Source organism: Podarcis raffonei, chromosome 6, assembly GCF_027172205.1.
Source record: "Podarcis raffonei isolate rPodRaf1 chromosome 6, rPodRaf1.pri, whole genome shotgun sequence".
Taxonomy (NCBI): Eukaryota; Metazoa; Chordata; class Lepidosauria; order Squamata; family Lacertidae; genus Podarcis; species Podarcis raffonei.
In genome coordinates this window covers 68,891,024-68,909,718 of record NC_070607.1, presented here as the reverse complement: position 1 = coordinate 68,909,718, position 18,695 = coordinate 68,891,024, and the positions used below count along the sequence as shown (strand labels likewise).

Genomic DNA, 18,695 nt, shown 5'->3' with positions numbered 1-18,695 from the left:
GCCGCCGCCGCCGATGCTGCCCCTCCCGGCTTCCCGTGGAGCGGAGGGACCCCGCTCTCCAGTCCCTCTGGTGGGGAAGCCAGCTCAGGCCTGGTAGTGAAATCTGGAAAGGAAAGCGGACCTGGGATTAAACATTAGCGAGGGGCCGCGGGAGTTTAGTGTGCTAAAAGCGCTTGTTGCTCCTTTCCCGAGTCGGCGAAGCTTTACAGACGCGGCAGCAGGCGGTCGGTTCTCCTTCCCCGTCAATCGAAGGTCACGCTTTTCAGTACTACATGCCCAAATCAAAACCACCTCAACTTGTAAACCGTTTTCATAACCACTTTTTTTACTAAGAGGTAGTTGAAGAGGAAATATTTCATTTCTTTTTGCTCTTTCAGAGCATGTTTATTTTATTTTATCCGTTTTAATGATTGCCTAGACAAGAAGGCGGTAATGGTTATTCTGGATTAATAAGAAGCAAAGTGTCTTTACACACAGGCATTCTACTGCGTACATTAGTAAAGAAGAGGTATTTGTGGTTCGGTGATCACAAACAAGGATTAGGCATGAACTAAGTTTGGGAAATGTGTGGAAATGTAACTTTGGGGATATCTTTATAACTTGGTTCAGTATTGCCTCTTTACTTCAGATTAGACTATGCAAACCACTTGGTTCTGTTCTTGCAGTCTTTAACATAGAGGGTGGGTGGGTGGGAATCTCAACATTCTTATTCCTATAAATAGAATAAATATAAAAGGATAGTTGAAGTAATTTTGGGGATACCGAATCTATATTAAATGATCCACAGTAAAATTATCCTAACTTCTCAGGTATACACTGCACTATCGACATTACAGTTCCCATATGAGGAATATGGAAAGCTATTTCACCTTACTGTTTTAAACATTAAGACTCATGTCAGAAAATACATGCACAAAATAATGTGTATGTGATGGTATAAAAACGGTAAGTACCAGTTTGATGGCAATATATTGTCACACTTAAGGAAAACATCTAATATATATGATACATACCTTTGCTTTATATAGTATGGAACTTTCTTTATAGGAACTTTATAGAACTATGTCACTGTGAAATTAGGATATTTCATACAGTTTATTGGGAACTCTGAACATAAAATAATTTTCTCCCTTAGAATTATTCTGTATTATTTCCTTATGAACGGCCTAATAAGGAGGATGTGTTCCCCAATTAGTTTTCTGCCAGAACACTGCTCATCAAGCAACAGGGTTGTCATGCTTGGAAACAGGTGAAATAAAGTATTCATTGTGTTCTATGGTTTATGGGATATAGAGTGCCATATACTAACTGTGTTCTATTGCAATAAAGCATATCTGCATTACTAATATGAGAGGAGAGTGCTGTGTGTGGAAACCCCAATGGGACATTTATTTAGACTCATTAAACCACAATAATTCAGGCCAGCATCCTATTCTCACTAACAAGGTCTAATGGCCTTGAAGAAGGCACTTGACAGCCAACTTTCTTCCTTAGGAAAGCATGCCAATTATTGTGGACTTCTTTCAAATATAATGCAATTGCAGCCCCTGGTGGCAGATCTTTCCAATTAAATTACAACTCTCATCTAGTTAGCCTGGCTTTTGTTTTAGCGTCAGTAAAAACTTGAAACTAACTTTGGCATATTCTGCATAAGAAACTTTGAGATCCATACACTTTGATGAACTGAACCCCTCAAATATTTATTCCCATTTTGGGAGACTCACTAGAATTGTTTTTCGGGGCTTTGAAACAGAATGCTATAAATAATATTATATTTGTTCAAGCATGCAGTTAACAGTATCTCAAACAGCATAGATCACAATCCTGTAGATTGAAACATACAAATATTTAAGCCCCAATATTACAGTTGTACCATATACACTGGTGGGGGACATGCCGTGCTCCTTCTGTGGTAGTTTGTCCACCTTTGGTTCCCACCCTGCACTCAGCTCTCACCTGTAGCTCCTACAAGCTGCCAGCGTGCAGCAGCGGCCACCCCCGGGTAATGGTTTGACTGGCCGGCTAAACCAGGTGAGAGAAGTCAATGGGTCTCAAACCCTCAGTGAGTTAGGGACCTCCCTGCATGCAAAGACAAGCTGCAGCGGATTGCAGTGGACTTGACCAATAGTGGGTTCAACTGTCAATAACATGGTTTCTACTTGTGCTGTAGAGGGGAGTGACAGGTAGATGGGGCCCGGAAAGGTAGCCCATTTAGGGCAAGGAAACTCTGATCCTAAACCTCTGCTGCCTTGTGGGATATCTTCAGGAGAAGAAAAGGCTAAGGAGTAAACCTTACACAAATCCGGACCGGAGTCCCTAAGACAGTCGGATGGTGTTTTATACACTACCTTTTGTCAACTCCTGCAACCAAGCTGGTGACACAGTGCTCTTTCCTTTGCACCACATCAGCAAGGCAGAGAGGGCGGGTGTTATAATCTGAGCAGGCCAGGACCTCCATACACACTGCCTAGGCTTGTGTCCCAAGGAGCTCACGTTGGTGCTGCTAATGCAGCTGTTTGACTTCTTTCTTAGAGGCACATTCCAGTGTCTTTCGAGACAGATTGATGCCAACAATTATTCTCTTGACTAGCAGCTTCTGAGAGAAAGCGATCCCAGAAGAGCTTGCATTTGGTGCCAAATTTAAAAGATGACAACTTGCAGAGGAATAATCGGGTGTGCATTCTAATGGTCCTCGTTGGTCCTTTGAAATTGCAGCTTTACCTGTCCAACCTGACCTGATATCAGATGTGGTGACAGATGTAGGAAAGGTTGGTGTGACTGGGGAAACATGGTATTGTGGGCCAAATTAGGATTTCTGGTGGGATTAATATTGTCTGCAGGCCAGAAATTCACCATGCCTGTAAGAGGATAAGGTGTACATGTACCAACATGTAGCATTCTTACCAGACCCATCAAGTGTCCTATTTTCCAGGGACATCCCTGACTTAGAGAAGCTGTCCTGGTTTCTGATTTGATCCCAGAACGTCCCCCTTTTCCTTAGGATGTCCCTATTTTCACCAGAGAAATATTGGAGAGTATGGAGTTATTTGACCCCCAAGCCGTCTGAAGGCAATCCTGTAGGGAAGTTTTTTTTAATGTTTAATGTTTTATTTATGCTTTTATATTTGTTGGAAGCTGCTCAGAGTGCTGGGGCAACCCAATAAGATATGTGGTGTATAAAAAATAAAATTAGCATTATGGAATGGGACGTCCTTATTTTCATCAGAGAAATGTTGGAGAGTATGTGTTACTGGAAGAGCTCCAGTACTTAGTTGCTTTTGAAAAATGAAATAGCTAGTTTATAAACTTTGTTGAGGTACTCAGTGCTGCTGTGCTTTTTTTGGTTATCATGTGTATTCTTTGCTTTTTAGTGGTACACTTTGTGCTTTGGTAAATTATTCATCAGGACTTAGAGGAGTCATATTGTGAAATCCTTTTGAATCATTGGGTACTATCTTATGTGCAACGAACTGTAAACAGCTCAACCAGGACATTCTTTAAACTATGTCTGCCTAGATTTGGTTAATAATTTTAAACTGTTTCCCCTCTGTGTGAGAGGTTTTGTTTTTTAAACCCTCTGGAATAGGCAAGGAAGGAGAAAAAAGGATTGCCTCAAGAGATGGAAACCTATGGTTTATTTTAAAGAGAAGATAGAATTGTGTTACACAGTTCTGTATGCTAAATAATTCAGGTTTCCCCCTAAATGCCTCTTAAAAGCCCACAAAGGGGAAAACAGCTTATTAGGGTATTTATCATACAGGAGAGTACAAGCCGTCCAAATGAAAATGACATATTCTTATAGCTGCCAAAGCTCCACCCCTCCCTATGCTTTGTCTCTTAATTCATAAATCTCTTCCTCTGGATAACTTGTGCATACACCAACACAGGATGAAATAAAACTGCTTAAAGCAGCTTTGCTTCAGACAGATCCTTGTTGTGTCTCCTGTTCCCCTACAGCTTACCCTGTTTAATTAAAAACCTCCACAATCTGTCCAGGGATGCTACCCTCCCAGGGATAGAGCCATTTCTTAGGGATGAGCTTGGCCAGCTGCTACCTGGCCTATGTTCAAGTCAAGAGCCAAGAGACTGGTTAACTTAAAAAACAAACAAACTAAGGCTGTAGTCCTCAGCTTTTTTTAAAAAAAGTGCATCCCACTGAATGTAAAAATAACTAGTCAGCTTAAATAAAAATAAACATCCAATGTTTTAATTTTAAACATATATTATTACTTCATTATGGGACGCGGGTGGCACTGTGGGTTAAACCACAGAGCCTAGGACTTGCCGATCAGAAGGTCGGCGGTTCGAATTCCCGCTATGGGGTGAGCTCCCGTTGCTCGGTCCCTGCTCCTGCCAACCTAGCAGTTTGAAAGCACGTCAAAGTGCAAGTAGATAAATAGGTACCGCTCTGTCAAGAAGGTAAACGGCATTTCCACACACTGTTCTGGTTCGCCAGAAGCGGCTTAGTCATGCTGGCCACATGACCCGGAAGCTGTACACCAGCTCCCTCGGCCAATAAAGCGAGATGAGCGCCGCAACCCCAGAGTCGGTCACGACTGGACCTAATGGTCAGGGGTCCCTTTACCTTTACCTATTATTTCATTAATATAACACCATTATCAGGAAACAATATTTTCCCTAACTTAAGTTGTAATAAAACAGATTATATGTAAAATTGTATTAATTTTCTTAACATAATACTGTAACATCTTTGTTTCTGTGCTCATCTGTATGAATGTGTTTGGTTCCAATTTTAATTATGTGTTTTGTATTGTTACCGGAAAAATCTGAGGGCTCCCTTGGACAAAAAGTAAAGACACCAACCAGAGTAAATTGAAGCAAATCAGCAGCCTGTAGGCTTGGTCTTTATTGAAGAAAGACTGTCGCGACAGGGTGCTCTCCTCACTTGCAGGTGAGAGGAAAGACAAAGAAAAATAGTTCCAGTTACAGATAGGTAGCCGTGTTGGTCTGCCATAGTCAAAACAAAATTTTTTTTCCTTCCAGTAGCACCTTAAAGACCAACTAAGTACTTAGTTGGTCTTTAAGGTGCTACTGGAAGGAAAAAAATTTTTTGTTTTAAAGAAAAATAGTGTGCAAGGTCTTATAAAAACTTTTGAAATTCCCCTCCTCTAGGTCAAGCCCACCCCCAGAAACATCATGCATACATTACAGAAAGGAGGGGTTGAGGGAGGAGTTGGTGGTAACCTGAGTGTCTTGTCACCTGGCTGGTTCCTCCTTTCCCCCCTCCCCATGAGTCACTTCCAGGAGACAAAGGGGAGTTTACAGTTTCCTGCCCCCAGAGGGAAGATCTGATCATTGTCCTTTGTTTCAGTCCATGCTGAATCCACTCCCATATGCAACTTCTTTGTGATCTTGATTGTCTTCTGTCTGGGATCATCAGGGTTGGCATAGCAACTGGGCAGGGCTCCTGTGGATGTGCTGGGATGGTGAAGGGATTATGGCTGACCAGGACCAAGCCACCCCCCTTTGATAGTCCTTGTCATATGGAGTAAAATAAAAATGGAACAGTGCAAATCCGATGTATGGTTGATTTTTCTATGAATTTATAACAGAAATGTGGCCTATGTAGTGTGTGAGTGTGTGTGTGTGTGATGTTTGTACAAACAGAATGATTGGGGTGGGGGGGTTCCTGCTACAGTATCTGGCTTTACACCAGTAAACCACGAAGAGGTGATTTTGGCACTTAATCAGCATGTTAATTAATAAGTAAAAATATTTTTGTAAAAATCACAGGGTTGTATCGAGTGCTGTATGCACTGAGTTCCACTCACAAAACTGGACTTATCCTTCCTCATCTCCCTTTGTGCCCCCTGCCTATTTTGCCTTGGAGGGCCCTCCACCTTCTGGATTTTGAGCATGTGCTGGGGGCTGCAGGGAAAAAGAAATAAGGGTCATGTTCTGTTGAGTAAGTGGAAGTCTGTTTTGCAAGTAGAAAAACAGCTTCAAAGACAACTGTAATAAACAAAAATCTGCCCTTATTCCCTTATGGGGGACACAAGAGCCCTTATAGAGCCCTTTGTAGGTTCTCCATCGGTCAGAGAAAATAACAGAGGCCTACCAGAGAATATTGAGAAGCAAAGCAGCTAGTAAGCCTAATCTTTATTGACTGTTTCAACAGGGTGCTCCCCTCACAGGCAGGAAAGGAGGAGGACCCAGAACCAAGGTGTGCCTGCCCTTATATAGACATTTTAAATTCCCTGCCCTGGAGCTCAAGACCACCCCTAGAAACATCATACCTACATCACAGAAGGGGTGTAGCTCAAGACCACACCCCAGATACATCATACCTACATCACAGAAATCTGAGTGTGTTATCTTCTGTCTGGCAGGTTACTTGTTAATGGTCACTTGATTGGATTACCTGGGGGGCCTGGCCAGTCTTTTGTAATGATAAATACTTAGTTCCTGAGCCAGGTCGCCCTATTCATACACAGACATACCCTTAAGACAGGATTTGTGAACAAAAAGACAATGGGGAGGCTTTTCCATTTTCCTTTGACCTTGCAGAGAAATATTTGAGGTCAATTTGGGAGGCACAAAATGGTTTCAGGACTTTTTCTGTGGGGTTATGAACATTTATTATATATAATTTCACAACCTTCAATCTTCATTCATAAGCATAAGCACAGGAATATATTAAGTATATACTTCATTCCTTTTCTACTGTTTTATCTTTAGCTAAAGAGTTTCCTTTTAATTCTCTTGTTTGTTTTCAACCATTTATGTACTCATTGGTTGAAACAAGCCGGTTTTATTATCTATGGTTTGAAGCTGTCTCATTTCAAATAGTAATTAAGATTAATCACTTTAAAGTTTGGATGTAACACAAAACTGTGGTTTATTGAAAATGAAAGCCAAAGCTTATAAATTCCACTTCATGGTTGCGCCAGAGGAGAAGAGGGGAAGATGGAGATTGTGAACCTGAGGCTCACCTACGCACATTCTTGACACAATTAACCATAGTTCAGTGTCATGTCTACAGTCAAGACAGTTAAATTCCCACAGTGGGAGCTAATCATTAGGATATCTCCCACCCCACCATGAAAAGGCAATCTACTTGCATAGCCTGACATGGCTGGACAAATACATTTTAGTGCTTTAAACAAAAAAGGTTGTGTGAGGGAAAGAGACCCGCAGCCCTGCAGATTTAAGAATGAGCAAACTGGAGTTTTCTGTCTGGAGTTAACTGAAACTAGGACTGCAGCCTGGGGAAAGTGGTATATGTAGACACGAGTTGCTCTTTGCTGTTATATTTGTGGTGATGCTATCTGCTGAAGCTGTGCTTTTACCTCCACGGTGCTTGTGTATTTGTAAATAAAGCAAATATTACAAAGGTGCTATATGTCTCCAGTACTCCCTAATAAAGGGAAACTATAACCTATAATTCTACTCCTAGAACTTCTGACTACTTGTGAAGGTGGGTCAATCAAATCACAGTAGCAGCATACAAATGTCACATTCTTCGATCTTCCAAACAATGATTTTGGAGGATTGGGAAGAAGCCATGTGCACCAAAGTGTTTTAGTATTGAAATATTTCCAAATATATACAGTGGTACCTCGGGTTACATACGCTTCAGGTTACATATGCTTCAGGTTACAGACTCCGCTAACCCAGAAATAGTGCTTCAGGTTAAGAACTTTGCTTCAGGATAAGAACAGAAATCATGCTCCGGCGGCGCAGCGGCAGCAGGAGGCCCCATTAGCTAAAGTGGTGCTTCAGGTTAAGAACGGACCTCCGGAATGAATTAAGTACTTAACCTGAGGTACCACTGTAAACGAAAACAGCTTCTCATCTCCAAGAATAGCTGATATTCAAGTTATGAATACATTTGAACAAATAAAGTACCAATGATACTGTTTCCCCACACCAAATACTCGTTTAGCCTTGATTATGTTATATTTCCCAGTTATTCCAAACCCATTTCCATCTTTCCTCTGAAATAGAAGTGATCAGTATTTTATTCCATTTATTTTGGAAGGTATTCACTGTATTATTTAAAGAAATCAACATATCAATGCTCCCTGGAAGGCCTTTTATTTTTTATTTTTTTTAAAAAACCATAGTTTGTTGCTTTTTCTTAAAAGAGAAAAACATATTGGAATAAAACATCAACCACCCCTATGTGAATTGCAGAGCAAACAACAAAAGGAAAAGGGAAAAGAATTTGCAGCCATTGAAATTTGTCAGTCTTATTAAATAAGTGTGTCATACAAGAGACTTCCATGTGTTCTTGGTGGTTTGCAACCATGTTCAGTGGATGTTGCATACACAATGAAGTCATACCACATTATGTAGTACGTAGTGAGTCTTTACTAATTCATATCTCCTTTAAATGTGTCATTAATTTGTCCTTGATGATTAGAACCCATGTCTGTGCAAGCCTTACTTCAATTAAATCAACATTAAGTGTCCCCCAGTGCGGTGATTACAGTGGCTGTTAGTAAGTTCATGATACAATTTTTATCTGAGAGGTCCCTGAAAGGCCTTTAGTCCTCTATTTAACAAGAGATATTTTAAAGGGCAAAGTTTTCTTAATGGGCCAGAATGTCTCAACAATGTTCTTACTGAATGCCTGGTTTGTTAATACTGAAACAAAGGAGCCTTAGTGATGTGGTTCCCTTTTTAATTTGCCATATCCTCATACTCTAAGTTTCTGTGGTCAACTGCTTCTTAGCTTCACTCTTATACAGTGGTACCTCAGATTAAGAACTTAATTCGTTCTGGAGGTCCGTTCTTACCCTGAAACTATTCTTAACCTGAGGTACCACTTTAGCTAATGGGGCCTCCCGCTGCTGCCGCGCCACCAGCATGCGATTTCTGTTCTCATCCTGAAGCAAAGTTCTTATCCTGAGGTACTATTTCTGGGTTAGCAGAGTCTGTTACTTGAAGCATCCATAACCCGAGGTACCACTGTATATGTAATTGTAATACTGTAAGCCTGCCACTTGCATGTATTTAACTTGTGTGCATTCTTCTTTACATACATGGCAAAAAAATTAAGATATTAAAAGGGGGTGGAAAGTGGGTGGGGTTCTGTGGAAAAGACTTTGGCAAGCCTATCTGCTATTGAACCCAATGATTTTGACAATACACAATTTTGCCTTTAGACACAATTCCTGGAATGTAACCTCTGTGTAAATTGTGGGCCTACTGTAATCCTTGTTCTATGTATCAATGGTTCTTCTCCCCTTTTCATCAGATCTTGAAGGTCCTTAGCTTTTTACTTGGTCTTTCCCCACTTGTAGCTGTCATCTAGTCTTGTAATAATAGTTACAATTCCCATGCCAATAATCTGCAGCTTTGCTTATCTTCTACTAATTTATCACACTCTGTTTAATCTCTCTTCCTGCTTGCAGCTGTTTCTCTTGCATGATTTTACATAAACTCAATCTTTCTAAAGCTGCACTTCCTTTACTTTGGCTGTGCTTGTTCTTTTCTTCCCAGCCAGATGGGCAGGGCATTATTATTATTATTATTCCCTAGATCTTATAAACTTCTGAATATCTGTAGCCTTTTCTCATTTCACTCCACCATTACGCTGTTTTTCTATTTTCTAATTTATTCCTACATTTTCATTAAGTGTTCCTGGACTGCTATAATTACCCAAATTAATGACTTTAATATTAATCAATATGAGGTATTTGAGAGACTGTCAAAGCTTCTGCCACATATGTCTAATTAATCTTGCTAAAGATGGAAACACAAAATACAGAATTTAGATTTATGAAGTAAAATGATTCACCAGCCATTATTGGGCATGCTACCGGGTTTACTAAACTAATTATGTGATTCATACCTCCAAGTAAGAATTGTTATGGCATCAATGTTAATCCTACTTACCTGGGTGTAAGCCTTATTAAGTCTAAGTAAACAAGGTTAGGATTGTGGTGTAAAAGAGAATGTCTAGCATTTGAATTTCAGGAAGTTTGTGAATGCTAAATATAATTTTGATTTTCAGTTAACTTCCCTTGTCTTTTGTTTGGGATTTCAATACAGAATATTAAATACAGTTGAGTAGGTCTATCAGTCAATAACGGAAATATTTATATAGAATAACATTTTTACATATACTATGTGTAAACCACTTTTAAAATGGTGTATGGTGTGGACGTGACATTTGTTTCATATTTTCCTAGATAGAGTTACTTCATATCTCCTAATCGTATCGTATGTTGGCATTTAATTGTGGCAGCTGTTTGTAACAGAACTCATCTCTGGCAGAATCCAGAACAGATGTCCCAACAAATGCCCACTCCTCTTTATTCCTTCTCCCCATCTTCACGTTTATTGCTATGCATTTTAATTTTCCTCTAATGAGGAAAATTATTCCCCATTCTTCATTAGTCCCCATTCTTCATTAGTTCTTAGCCATTCTCTTTTTGGGGTCTGCTCTGGAAAATACACAAATTCCGTGAGAAGCAGGTGATCCAAGATGACCATTTGGTGGACCATCTCTGTTTCCCCCCTACCACCATCATGGCATCTTGCCTGCACATTTACCCAGGATGTGCAGGAAGAGCAGTGCCAGTGGTGGCAAGCTAAAATCCATATAAGTTTAATTCTGGATACATATATATGTCCAAAGCAAAACTTCTTAAGTAGTAAACAAAATAAGCAAAAACTGTTCTCTTTGGTCTATGCCTTTTGGTGTGATTTTTGTAGCATCTCAGAAAAAAGCATCAATTTTTAAATCAATCAGTTGATTGTAATCATTATATGTGGTCTGCTGTAAAAAAGATTTATCAAGTACTACTAGCAGATTAGTTCCTATTTAAACAGAAGATAACATACATGAGTCATGTAAACATGGGATTTATTGGATGAGATTGATTGCACAAGCCAAATGAACAAGCCACTTTTATGGGAGTTGCCAACATGGCCTACCAAAACATTCCCTTTTTAAAATGCTATTATAACTTTACCTTTAGCTCAGCATAAACATTATTGCATTTAACTTATAATATTTATAATATATAAGTATGTGTACTTTCATAATTATATTGCATTTCACTGTCCAAATAAGTAATAACATGTTGGACTTAATCCTGATACGTAAATATAGTTCTTAATCAGTATAGGTCTCTTTCAAAGGTACTAGCAGCCCATACGTATAATGAAATGTCAGGGAAAATTAAATTTGCAGTTAAATTATTGAGCTTACGATAATATGCCCACTTACCTGGGCGTAAGCCCCATTGAACTCACTGATACTTACTTCTGAATAAACATGCCTAGAATTGCACTGCAAAAGAATTATGCCTGGAATGAGATTATTTTTTGACCCATAGGCTCAGCACTTAACCTTTGAACCTTTTATTGTGACGCTCGCAGAGCCTTCTGTTCTCGCGAGAGTCTTAGGCCCCTGAGGGAGACGGTGGTTCTGAATGAGGCTACACAAACAACACGTTACTCTCGCGAGTTACTAGGCGCGTTTGTGCGAGACGCCTTTCCTCGCGAGATGTGCTTGGCGGACACCCGCCATTTGCACAGCATCCAGCCCTCTTGTGCCGAGATCTCGCGAGAGCCCGTGCGGAGAGCGTTGGGTGTCCCCATATCTCCTGCACGGACCCTCCTCCAAGCAGCAGGACGCGGCGGGCGCCATTTCAGGGAGCAGTCGTTTCTGCTAGAGCCGAGTCCGAATCTCCTCGTTGTGGAACTTCCTCGGCTTTGGCCTTATCCGTAAAATATCTTTTGAGGCCTAGATTTTCCCCATCTCTCTTTCCCGTCGTTGACGGGGTAATTTTGCCGTTGGGGGGCCTACTTCCCCACCGCCCGAAACATCCGGAGCCTGAGGTAGTTGCAGCAGCCGCCCTCCTCACAGACACCTGAGCTAGAAGCGGGACCCCCAGCAGCGCAGGTAACTGCCTCCGTCTCTTTGAAGGCCTCCTTTTTGAGGGGCGACTCGAGGGGCCGCGCGCTTTTCGTAAGGCCCGGAGGAGGCCCTGCTTTTGCGTTGGGCCTTCTAAGTGGCGGGCCAGTCTCGTTTCCCTTCCCCCTGGAAGCGTGCGAGCCCGGCCCGACAGACTTGGTGTTCGCCTCTTGTTTCGCAACGCGTTGCCAGTGGCTGCGGGGTAGGGGGAGGGTAGGAAGGGGAAGTCGACTGGGACTTGGTTATAGGGAATTGGCTTGTAGTCTTAACACGTCAGTTTTCATGGACCCGATCGACTTTCCTCAGCTTCACGGTGATCGGACCACTTTCCAAAACAGAAGATTTCTAGCCACTTTTTAGTTCATATGTTTTCGTGCCAAGCGCCATAAAACTTTGTGTTGTGTGTTTACGAAAGGTTGATGCCGTGAGCTAATAAGGGCAGTTAATAAAAAGCCTACGTAATACATGCTGGAAGGAGAGTAGGAAGACTTGTTTTCTTTGTGTTCCCCCCTCCCCAAGCATATTGGGAGGAGGAATGAATTCCCCCTTTTCTGCAGAGTTTGCAGTTTGTTTAATTACAAAAGCATGAAAAGCGTGCAAGTTTAAGAGTTAGAATCCTATCAGGATAAATGGATTCATTTTAAGTAAAGTTTTCCATTTTATCATTCTTAAATTATTAAACCATCAGTTGGCAACCAAACAGAACCTTTATATTGAATATGATCATAATCCAACATTTTTGTTATGTAGTTTATGCCTCTTCAAACCACACCTGCAATTTCATATGCCAATACTTAACATTGGTGTACTCAAAGTAGACCTACTGAAATAATGAGACTTATTTGAGAATGAGTAACATATATTCTCCATAGACACGCCCCTGGACTGGTACAAGCCCATTGCATTGGGCTTGAGCAGTTATTTGGATTGTGGTCTGAAAGTCCACACTTCACACAAGCAAGGGATGAAGCAGATTGTTTCTAATGTTTAGTGAAAAATAAATAGCTATGCTATTGTTAGGATAGCCATACTTACTCATAATTTTCCATAAGCATGTAAAGTCATTATTGTGACACGTTTATAATGCTTGACGTAATCGTTCACCCTCCTACACAGAAAACAGACATTTGACTGCTTTTTTGATAGAGGGTCTTGGATTCAGTTTTAAGGGACTGAAACCGGTGACTTTAACAAGCTTATATTATGTTTCCATTTTCAATAGGATTATTTGTTTTGAAAAAGTTATGCTTAATGTAGCAAATTTTAGACAATGTCAAAATGTGTCTCAATAAAAATGTGAAATGCTAGAAAATTGCAGCGTTCTTTAAAAGTTGAATATCTTGAATTACTTGTGTAATCAGTTTCTTAACCCTTAATTATACAACTATTTTGGCATACCTGCCCTAAGTTAATATGGATACTTGTATGTCCAACTTGTACAATCGGACAGTAATATTTTGCATCTTGTGGCTATCCAAAATCTCTTTAGCAAATTTAAATTATTTTATATCATATTTCAGTCTTCCAAAAGGGCCCCCAAGAACAGCTATGTTTGAACAATGAGCTATACTCACTAGCAATCATTAACTTTGCCTAACCTTTGGGCAGTATTATTCCTGTACTGTATTGGTGTTAATGTAATGGGAGGCAGAGAGAGAATGTAAGTTCTTGGCTTAATTAAGATTTCACCAGGTATTTTCAGCTCCTGTTCTTAGTTACCTGCCTCCACTATTTCAGGTTTGTCTAATAATTTAGTTTGTGGTTTGGCTTTGTTAAATTATAGTAAAAGATCGGTCAGAGTTAGGTCTTTGAGTTTCGTGCATTTTTCAAATTTAAACTGGGATAGAATAAATTTTGGCCAACCTGTTTTTTGCTTACAAATAATTTCCCTTGTGCCAGCATGTTTTTTGCTTCTGGGGATTTTCTCATGTTTCTGAGTTTGCTTTACAGAGAAGAAATTGGTGTACAGTATCTTAAAATTTATGTTATTTGTTCTACATTGGGTATTTCTGGCATGGCATTACCATTTTACTTACTGGCACATCTTCTTTAATAAATGCAAACTTGAAAGACACTTTTCCCAAATGCATCCAACTCCACACATGCTAAGCAAAATACATACCTGTTGGAAATCAGAAGTAATTCAAAGCAGATAAGCTTGCCCTAACATCACTGTACACATTAGTTAGTACTCTCCACTATCTTTAACTTCACTAGTTATCAACACAGTGTTGTATTCTCTGAACTCTCACACTTAAGCAGTGGAACTTCCTCTCCCTTTCTTTCTCACATGCCCTTCAGATTTGCTCTGAGGGCTCCCCAACAGTGTTTGAAATACCCCTGGCACGTTTTGCGACTGGCATGGGTCCAATTGTGACCATATGGGGATCTCTGGATGCCAGGCTGGCGACTGACATCTCCATCTGGCTGGCCCCACCAGCTTTCTTTACTAGGTATGCAGAAGAGCTTTTTGCATTTATATCTCACCCTTTTCTCCAAGGAGTACATGGTTCACCCCTCTTCAGTTAATCCTTACAACAACCCTGTAAGGTAGGTTAAGAAGCTGTGATTTGCCCAAGGTCACCCAGTGAGCTTCATGACGAGTGGGGATTTGAACCCTCATTTCCCGGATCCTAGTCCAACACTCTAACAAGTACACAACACTGGCTTCCTAGAGTGCTTCTGCTTTGGGGCAGCTATATAAATTAAGTAGGTAAATAAATATGGGGAAAGCAAAATATCCCTTAGGGAAGCATCTGAAATACTTTACTTGAAGCTTCAGTTGTTTTATTCTGGACTATTTTATTTGATGTTTTAATGTGCTGTAAACCACTTTGAGATTTTTTTCTTTAAAATATAAAACAGTACAGAAGTGAAATGAATAAAAAGTAACAAAAATAATAAAATTCACTGCAGGAAAAAAGGTACCTAACCATACCATAACCCAGGTTAAAAAAGACCATAACCCAGGTTTAAGATGGCATTTGGTGATTAGTTTACATTTCTGAGTTTCTAATGCTTCCCCCCCCCCACCTTCTGAAGGAGATTTGGGGGTCTGCATGTGTGAACAGGAGAGGGAGCAGTTTTGTTGCACAAGTGGGAGTAATTACGTGAGTGCAATTAATATGTTGCTTTCAACACTCTTTGAAACCCCTAAAACAATATTACTGTGCTGTATAAAAGCAGTCATAAAAAAAGTTCAGTGTTAGAAATTGAGATATGAAAGCTAGGAGCTAAATGCCACGTTAAACCTAGGTTATGAGTGCAGCTACAAAATGTTGAATCACACTTTTTAAATAACAAGAATACAAAGCTGAAAATGAACTGCAGCTAAAATATTATGTTCATTTTTCACATGGTCTAGTCCTTCCCCTGCCCACCCCCTAATATTCTTAAGAGGGTCTTTTCTCCATTCTTCAGAGAGTAGCTTAGAGTAGTCTACCCATAATCCTTATTAAAACAAGCTCAGGATTGCTGATATCTTGCAATTGGGGAATCTACAACAGCTGATTCCATACGAAATATTTTCTGGGATAGTTTAACTAATCTGTTTCGAATTTTTGACCCAAGGAGTCAATGATTCATGGCAGATTTCAGGTGATGGGAAATCATCAGATTCGTGAGGAACTTCTAATCTGAAGCTCTATTGAGCTTTTTTTCACCACAGGGATGTTTCTCCCACACCCTGGAGGTAAGGCAACAACACAAAATGGCTTCCCTTTTATAATTCTGCATAGCTGTATTCACTGTTGATTTTAGGGAAATGTTTTCCATCAGTCAACTTTAACCTTGAGCAAACAGCATTTACAGTAACAAAATGCTCAACCAAAAATGTTAGAGCATTCCAGGGACAGTTTTATGGGAGGGTATATGCATATATGCATTTTCAAGAGTTCATTTTTCAAAATGTGGTTAAACAATTGGAATTTCTAGATTATTGTTATTTGTTACATTGAATTGATAATTGAATTGGTTCCAAAAGTTTGATATTAGTGCATATCTGGTTTAACAAGAGTATGTTGCTTGTTTTGCTTTCAACAGTTGCTTGGAGCCTGCAGCATCTGTGTTCTTGCCCATTGACAAAGTCTGGGCTCTCCATGATAGAGAAATTGAGAGAGAGAAACAAACCTGAGCTGAATATCACATTTATTTTAAGAAATCTTTACCTCTGTTAGTCAGAAAGCCAACAGAGAATTATAATAGTTTGTTGTCTTTGAAAGTCAAATGACTTGGTGAGGGGTTTTCAGCAAATTATTATCTTAATTACACAGGTATTACTGGAGTAATAAAACCTATTATGGCTATTTGGAGAAGGGATATTTTAGTATGTTTTATTAGCTATTATTCTTCTGTTTATGTATGTTGGGTAGGTATTTACAAAAGTAATTTACAAACATGGGAACCGGGTTTACTTTTTCTCTGGATAATAGGAAAACTACGTAGTTTTGTGTTTGGCTGAATGTGTTACATGCTTCCAGAGACGGTGACTTTTTGCAGGCATAATGCTGAAGCCGTGCTTTAGTGTTACAGGATTAAGCCTAGCCTCTCTTTTGAGCTCACACACTTCCCTCTCCTCCAGCATAGCTACACCTAGGAGATTATAAATTATCACTTGGAATTTTAGCTGAACTACAGTTTAGCATGTTTGAACCCTAACCTCTGGTAAATCTTATCTATAGTTAATGAAAGCCAGCCTGCTATGGTTTAAGGTTGGCTTGTTTCCATTAGCCATAGTTAAAATTAATCACAGTTGGTCCAGAGTTTGGTAAAACAAAAGCTAATGTTAATCAAAAATGGAAATGAACGCTTGAGAACACTGGTACCTTTCATTTGCACTAGAGGAAGAAGAAAGGGTGTAAAAAGTAGGGAGAAGCTTGGTTCATTCACTTTAACAGTGTTATGTCAAAGCTGACCTAGAGTTTCAAGAATGTTCAGAATATAAAACTATGAATCATTTGGAAGTGTGGACTGATGCAACTTTTGTCACCATCAGAATCATCAAGCTCTTAATTTTTGAACTAGTCTGGATTAGTACATGCTTGACTAAAGGAACTTTTTCCTCTTTCTAGGTGTCGTGAAAAATGGCTGATGATATTGATATTGAAGCAATGCTTGAAGCTCCTTATAAGAAGGTGAGAAAATATGCTAATAAGGGCTTTATCACTATTCATTTAGCATTATTCATGAAACTACTGCTGAACTGTAAACTAACATCCCCGGAGCCCTCATGATTTATCCTATTGGACGTGCATTACGTGTATCTTACGAGTAACTATATGCTGTTAATGTAATTATATTGTGCAGTAGTTTCACTTCAGCGTGATGAATAAATGCCCATCTATCTCTCTTTGTAGACTTGCCTAACGATATCTCACCTCTACTCCCATGAATTCACCTTTGATTCCAGTGTGAACTGTCAATCATAAGGTAGTAATTGAGTGACGTATCGCTGTACCGTGGTCCCCCTAGGTAAAAACAAAAACAAACAAACGGAAAACACTCCTAAAAACTACCAGCTCAATTTTGGATTAGCAACAAGGTGAATGCAGTGGTTTGGGCAAATAGCAGGGTTCCAAGAATAATCTCTTCCCCAAGTTCATGGCAAGCAAATACTTAGACTTCTTAATGGAAGAAGAGTGACCTCTTTTTTTAAAAAAAAGATAGACGGGTGATTAATCTTTAACAGGACAGGAGGCAATTAACTGTTGTGCGAAAGACCTTTCCAAAAATTCTTGGATCCCTGAATAGTTCACATTTTAGTATTAGTAAAACAAAATATTGTTGCAGTCTACCGTTCGTTGTGACAGAGTACTCTTCTATTTATTTAATTTAGCAACTTTGATATAATTTTCTACATTTCTGAATATTTAATACCTAGCTTCTAGATCTAAACAGGCAGCAAATGTATTTAGTTTTTCACTGGATATTGGTGAAACTTAAATTATGCATGCAGTAGCACTGGCTTCACAAATCTATATATACAAAAAATTAAGTAATGTAGCAGTTGAACTCATGGTGTAACTGGTGTGATAACTACAATAAACATAACAGCAACTACTAGTTCATTTTGAAGTATGTTTAGTACAGCTATGCGGTATGAGTTTTGAACAAGTGTTTGTAACCTTTTAAATTTTCATGTTTAGTTTTATGTAATATTTATTAGCTATGTAACATTTTGAAACAAATCATAATTTGTAATGTTAAGAATCTTGTGTGCTAGTTTAACATGGATATTTTCCATGTAAACAGGTATGGAAATAGGGAATATTTAGGCTGGACTGGTTGGATTATTGATGACTGACTTGGGAGTCGACGTTACTAAAGCAGTGTGAATCCCTGTTTGCTTCAGGGCGAGATGTGTGACAGAGGTGGCATCAAGCTCTTACAGTCCCAACCCTCCAACGAAAATGGGCGAAGATCTCAGGACTGGCATCGGTCACAGGAAATCGATAGTGGCTGGCTGCTAGCATGGCCACTTGGGGCTTAGGCAGAGATATAGCCTTGGTACTGGTCAAAGGGATTATAGTACATGAAAATGTTTTAAACGTGAAATTTCTTTTTACATTTTATTTATTTAACCACTTGAGTGCTGAAAACTTCAGGATAACTTTAAAGTCACGTAAGGAAGCTTGTACGATTTAAATATATATTTTTAATAGTAATTCTTGTATTTGTAATTGTATGACTTAACTATAAGCAACAAAGTGGTTAAACAAGTCTACATTAACTAGTAGCACTCCATATTAAATGTAAAATAATTTTAGTATTAAAATTTTTGTTTTGTATTTTCTTATCCCTATTC

The 18,695-nt window shown here is 39.4% G+C and overlaps 1 protein-coding gene across 6 annotated transcripts in view; it reads left to right on the top strand.

Moving 5' to 3' along the window:
- Window positions 1–11,567: 11,567 nt before the first annotated feature.
- RBM39 (RNA binding motif protein 39) overlaps window positions 11,568–18,695 on the top strand; it is a 32,239-nt gene continuing 25,111 nt past the window's right edge. The window contains exons 1-4 of one of the 6 annotated variants that reach the window (XM_053393838.1): window positions 11,568–11,881; window positions 16,963–17,025; window positions 17,248–17,320; window positions 18,243–18,397. In XM_053393838.1, the coding sequence (XP_053249813.1) occupies window positions 18,362–18,397 (36 nt within the window). In that variant the 5' untranslated portion in view covers window positions 11,568–11,881; window positions 16,963–17,025; window positions 17,248–17,320; window positions 18,243–18,361. The other 5 variants (XM_053393841.1, XM_053393836.1, XM_053393840.1 and 2 more) reach the window with 5 other exon arrangements.